The sequence below is a fragment of the Phacochoerus africanus genome, chromosome 5 (genome assembly GCF_016906955.1).
Source record: "Phacochoerus africanus isolate WHEZ1 chromosome 5, ROS_Pafr_v1, whole genome shotgun sequence".
NCBI lineage: Eukaryota > Metazoa > Chordata > Mammalia > Artiodactyla > Suidae > Phacochoerus > Phacochoerus africanus.
In genome coordinates, this window is record NC_062548.1 from 50,142,592 (window position 1) to 50,148,591 (window position 6,000).

General features: G+C 49.8%; 1 protein-coding gene across 1 annotated transcript in view; it reads right to left on the reverse strand.

The window, feature by feature from the left end:
- MALL (mal, T cell differentiation protein like) overlaps positions 1-1,589 on the reverse strand; it is a 28,277-nt gene extending 26,688 nt beyond the window's left edge. Inside the window, exon 1 of the mRNA XM_047781236.1 lies at positions 1,369-1,589. Coding sequence (XP_047637192.1) covers positions 1,369-1,473 — 105 coding nt within the window. The 5' untranslated portion in view covers positions 1,474-1,589. The remainder of the gene's footprint in view (positions 1-1,368) is intronic.
- Positions 1,590-6,000: the final 4,411 nt, after the last annotated feature.

Sequence of the window (6,000 nt, forward strand, 5' to 3'; positions counted from 1 at the left end):
TTTCCCTCTCCTGGCCCGCAGCCTATCCTTTGAGGCTCAGCTGCAATGTCGCCTCCTTAGGGAAGGCCTGGATCCCTCCCTCCCTGATGTGACAAGGTCCGATGGCCTCTCCTTGCTGGTGCCCAGCCCAGGACCATCGCCCTCCCAAGTCTGGTCTAACTATAGGGAGAAAGTGATCTCCAGCCTCCCTCTGGCAGACGGGAAGCCTGGGGGGCGGGGGAGGGGGGAGTGGCCCTGTGGCCAGGGGTGGGTGTGACTGACTTGAGCATGTGATCCATGGAAACAGAGGCATCAGTCATCCCCAGCCCTGGACATTCCTGTGGTTGTGAGGGGCATGCCCGGGCCTGGCACAGAGAACTCACAGGAGCACGGAGACCCATCTGTCTGGCAGAATGCCCTCACTGTGTCCCCAGGGTGGCAGGCCTGGAAGGAACCTGCTTCTTGTGGGGTTTTGGCTGGAGCCAAATGCGGGGCCCACCCTGCCTGGCTTCCCTCTTTAGCCAGTTTGCGGAAAGGCTGCTCAGTGGGGCTGGCCTTCCAGGCGGACGACAGGGTGAGAAGGCCTTTGGGTCCAGCTGCAAGCTGGAACCACTTTCTGTCTTTTCCTCCCTGCCACGGGGGCAGCGCTGCCCAGTTCAGGACTGGTAAAGCTAGATACTTCAGAAAGTGTCTGAAAACCAAAATAAACTCTGCCTTCAATTAATCACCAAACTTGTGCGACAAGGACACAGTGACAGCTGACTCAGAGTGTTCTGTTGAACACTGTGGACCCGGGAGGGGTTGGGGTCCCAGTTCAGCTGCAGGGACCCTAAGAGGAAGGCAGTAGCATGGAGCTGAAAACACCCAGCGTGCTTCACAGGACAGTTTTATGGCAGATGTGGTCATAAGCCATCTCCCATGGGGAGTCCTCACAAGTCAAAGTTCAAAGTCAGCTGAACAATGAAGAAATGACCATGAAGAAAATACTGGAAGAGCTGCTCTCAGAAGGAAAGAAGTTCTGAGAAGTTCTGAACTTCAGAAAAGCACAAAGGACAAGTAGTTGGAAAACAGAAACCATGTAATTAAAAGTCTATTCCCAGCATCTTCCTAAGGACCCAGGATATTGGAGCAGTTTCCCCAAACCTCTGATCACCAGGTCACCTGGCCAGCTGCCCCAGGGGGGTTCGTTTCAGAAGGAGGAGCCCCCACCCTGTACTGCAGAAGCCCAGAGAAGCTCAGGGAGGGACCCTGAGCCCATGGGGGAGATCAGAGGCCACAGCAGCCCAGGCCTGGTCCCCCTTCTCCAGGGAGATTCCACCTCCAGGTCGGCTTCTCCCGGCAGCACCCCCCCCCCCACCTTCTGCAGGTGGCCCCCATGGCCGCACTCACCAGCTCCGGAACGAAGAAGGTGTAGGGGATGGTGAGGAATAGTGCGACCCCTGAGGGCACATCGGGCGGAGCGTAGGTGGTGGCGGGCGGGTCTCGGGAGGCCATGCTCTCACCCACTGCCTGGTGCCCTGGCTCCACAGCCCGCGCCTGCAGCCCGTCAAATATCACCTCCTGCCCGACACACCCATAGGACGTCGCCTGGAAAGAAAAAAAAAAAAAGAAAACGTTCCAGCCGAGCAGGTCCTTCCACTGGCTCCAGCCAAGAGTATCCTCAGTGAAACTCGGTTTGTGCATCAGACGGGCGGGGGCAGAGCCGCTAAGGAAAGGGAGCGGGAGTCCCTTCCTGTACTTTCCTTCCAAGGAAGCTCTGCATCCCGGGCGTGTTAATCCGGGGGAGGCCAGCTACAGCCACCACCCCAAGCCAGTGCCCAGGGGACAGGCTGAGCCCCTTGTGACAAGGATAGTTTATTGAGAACCTACTAGGAGCCAAGAAATCTGCAGACAACTCTGGTGCCCCCCAGCCCGGCATGTGGCTGTTTTGCCCTCATTTTTGTGAGGAGACCAAGAATCTGCCAGGTCAAGTCAAGGTCACAGTGCTGGTCACTGACAGTCCTGCTGCCTGGCTCCCACCAAAATCCTTGGTGGCCTCAAGGCAGAGGCAGAGGGGCCGCTGCCACTTCCAGGTCCCATCACATCCCGGGGGCATGGTGCTGCCTTCTCTCTCTGTACCCTTGTCACTCTCCTCTCATCCTCACCAGCAGAGGGAGGAGGCTCCCTGTCTGGGAGGGATCTGCCCCAGGGGCGCCTGAGAAGGGCCCAGCCGCTGGGTGTTGCTTCCAGACTGGGTCCCCCCCCACCCCCCCGTGCCTCCACGGTTCCTTCCTGCCTCCCGCCCACCTGCTGGCCACACTCTGGGGCTGTGACCCAGTGGCTCCTTTCCCTCTAAAGCAAAGGCCTGGAGGTGTGGAACCTTTTCATATCTGCCTTAGAATCGGCCACCCTGCAGAAAGGCCTGGTGCCCCAGAGTCTGCTGGGGGTGCTCCTGCCGCAGCAGCGACCCAAACCACAACAGTGACACCACATCCCGCCTCCCTGCCTCCGCAGGCTGGGGTGGGGGGGAGGGGACGCCCATCCCTGGAGGGGATGAGGGAGAAAGATATGACAAAACAAAATATGAAAAATTTGGCATATTTTAAATGTTTTACATTTAACCAAGCAATGTTTTATTCTATGTGACAAAGTACAGCATACTCTACAGGCTATTTATAAGAAAACTATAAAATTCACAATGGAGCAAAGGCAGTGACATTGCAAGAGGGACGAAGTTTAGAATTCTAAGAGGAACACCTTTGCCTTCCAGCCCAGGGGAGGCCTCACTAGGGCCGTGGGTATGAACGCACTTGGAGACAGGGTCAGAAGCCAGATGTGGAGTTGTGGGGCATGGCAAGCTCAGAAGGGCCTTCCAGACTCCTCTGCAAAGGCCTGCTGGTTTCTACCTCATGAAAATTAGAATTAGAATCCTGAAATGGCCCGTTGTGGCTCAGTGGGTTAAGAACTCTACATAGTGTCCATGAGGATTTGAGTTTGATCCCTGGCCTTGCTCAGTGGGTTAAAGATCCAGGGTTGCTGCAAGCTGCAGCACAGGTTGCAGATGCAGCTCGGATCTAGCTTTGCTGAGGCTGTGGCACAGGCTGGCAGCTGCAGCTCTGATTGGACCCCTGGCCTGGGAACTTCCATATGCCATAGGTGCTGCCGAAAAAGAAAAAAAAAAAAAAAAAAAGAATGCCCCTAAATAACTCACATGGTACTTGGTGCTGTTAATCACTATTATCATTGCCTGCATTTTCTTTGTTAGTTGGGGCAAGGAAATGAGATAGTATATTTGAAAACATCCAGGGCAGTCTGGCTTATGGCAGATGTTTTACAAGTACTTGTTCATCTAATTCTAATTCTGAGATCATTTCTCTGCTGGCGCTCCTTTCCAGAGAAAACCAGCACCTCCTCTGCTAATATTTCCTTTCTGACTTTTAGAAACCATTTCAAAATGGTTTTATTGATGCATAGAATGATTATAGAAAAATGCACAGAACATTTTGTGCAAGACCATGAAACCATCACCCAGAGCAAGAACTAGAATGTTGCCAGTCTCCACCCAATTAATTAACTCTCTCCCTCCTCCCCAAAAGTCTGCTCCCCTGATGTCTAACTCCACTGATGGGTGTTGCCTGATTTTGAATGAATTCCTGTATGTCTGGCAATGCAACTGTATTTACATACATTGGTGGATATATAAATGGTTTAGCCACTTCGAAAAATAGTTTGACAGTATCTGTTAGGAAACACATACTACATGACCCACAATGCCATTCCTAAGATATTCCCAATAGAAATGCATACCTAGGAGTTCCCTGTGGCTCAGCTGGTTAAGGATCTGGTTTTGTCACTGCTGTGGTTTGGGTTTGATCCTTGGCTCAGAACTTCTGCATGCCATAGGTGCAGACAGAAAAAAAATATATAGAATTCTGGGTTGACAGTTTTATTTTTCTTTCAGCACTTAAAAAAAAAGTTCTGCTACCTTCTGACTTCTGATTTCTGATGAGAAATTCACAGTAATTCAAAGTGTTCCATGTTGAAGGCATTTTCTCCCTTTGGTTGCTTCCAAGACTTTTTCCCTTGTCTTCAATGTTATCGTTTGATTCTGCTATGGCTGGGCATGGCTTTCCCCTAGTGTATTGTTTTTGAATCTGTAACTTTAAGTCCTTCATCAAATTTAAGAAGTTTTCAGCCATTATTTCCTCAAAAACACTTCTTTTCTGTACTACGCTCTTTCTCCCCTTCTACTGAGATTATGGTGATGAGAATGTTAGACCTCTCCGGATTGTTCCATAAGTTCTTAAGGATTTATTTCTTTCAATCGATTTCCTTTCTGCTGTTTAGTTGGACAATTTGAACTGATCTATCTATACTGATTTATGTTGATCTATTTGAACTGCCTTTAAGCGTACTGCCTTTTCTATCATCTGCATTGTTATTGAGTCCATCCAATTAATTTTTTTCATTTTGGTGACTACATTTTTTTTCTAAAACTTCAGTTTGGTTCATTTTGTATCATCTGTTTCTCTGATGAGACCGTTTCTCTATTCATTTCATGGGGATCTGCCTTTACTCCTTGGAGCATGACTGTTAACAGCTATGCAACCGTCTCAATTCCAACAACTGGGTCATCTCAGAGTATCTCTCTTATTGTCTTTTTGTTTTTTTCCCTTTGAGAGATGTTGAGATGGTCCCAGGTCTTCAGCTCTCAAGTAATTGCAGATTGTATCTTGGGTTTTGAATATTACGTTACGGGATTATGGGTCTTATTTAAATCCTATAAGAAATGTTGATTTGGTTTGTTTGGAGGTGACCAGCCTGGTGAGATGCAGGTTGCAAGTTGCTATTTGCCTTCTCTGGTGTGAAACCACCTGAACAATATCAGTTCAGCTGTAAGACTTTGCGGTGCTAGTCAGATCTGTTTGGTGTGTGTGCTGGTCTTGGACCTGGTCTGGAACCGCGGAGCTCAGTTCTAAAATCCTTTGATATGCTGTCTAGGGGTAGCTGTGACCTTCATACACTGCTTTGTGGGATCACTTTCTTTAGCTCCCTCCTCCCATGATCCCCCAACACTTTCTAGTTCCTAGGAGACCTTGACCCCTCCACCCTCTCCTTGGTCCTCTGGCTGTAAAGCCAGGGTTTTACTTTCTCTGCTGCACTCTGCCAAAAAGCAACAAGATATATTTATACAGAGAGAGAGAGAGAGAGCACGCGAATGTGCATGTGTGTGAGAAAGAGACAAGATGTGTGTTGTGTATGTGAGAGAGAATGTGTGCGTATGCAAGAGAGAGACAGAAATTGTGTGTGTGAGACAGAGAGAATGTGTGTGTGTGTGTGTGTGTGTGTAAGAGAGACAGCGTGAGAGCAAGAATGTACACAACAGGGATTTCCCCCCATGCTCTTAGGACCACAGTTCTTTTGGTCAGAGAGGAGGGCTCCCCTCCTCAGAGTTTAGTTGTCTATCTGGCTGCCACCGCCATTGCCACTCCTACTGTCACTAGATTGCCTGGGGGGAGAGGCGGGGCAGGGGCAGGGGCAGGTGAGAAAGGGGGGGAAAATACCCACAAATAAACAGGGGGTTTCTACACTCTCTCTGACCTGAACGAGCTCTGTTTCCCACTTCTCTGACCAGCGGTGGTAGGCTTCTCTGGAGATGGCTTTGACTGTATCCTGTGCACAGTGCTGGGTTTCACATTGTCTCTGAGCTCAGGCCTGTAGGTACTAGAGGGGGAAAAAATGAGAAACTCACCACCAGTTTAGTAGTATTTTAAATTCTGGTTTCCTTCTCAAATCTGCTTGCTTTTATTTCTTGTCCAGAGTCCTCAGACAGCTGTTCCATGTGTTCTGCCCAGGGCATGAGTTGCACTTAGTGGGCAGAAGGTGTAGAACAGCCATCTCTAGTTGACCAGAAGCTGAACTCCACTGGATTGTTCTGATTCTCTGCAGCAGCACTTATCACTACCCAATATTTTGGTTTATTGATTCATTTGCATATTGTGTATCTCCTGCCCCTGCCCGTCCCTAGGGTCTTGGCTTCAG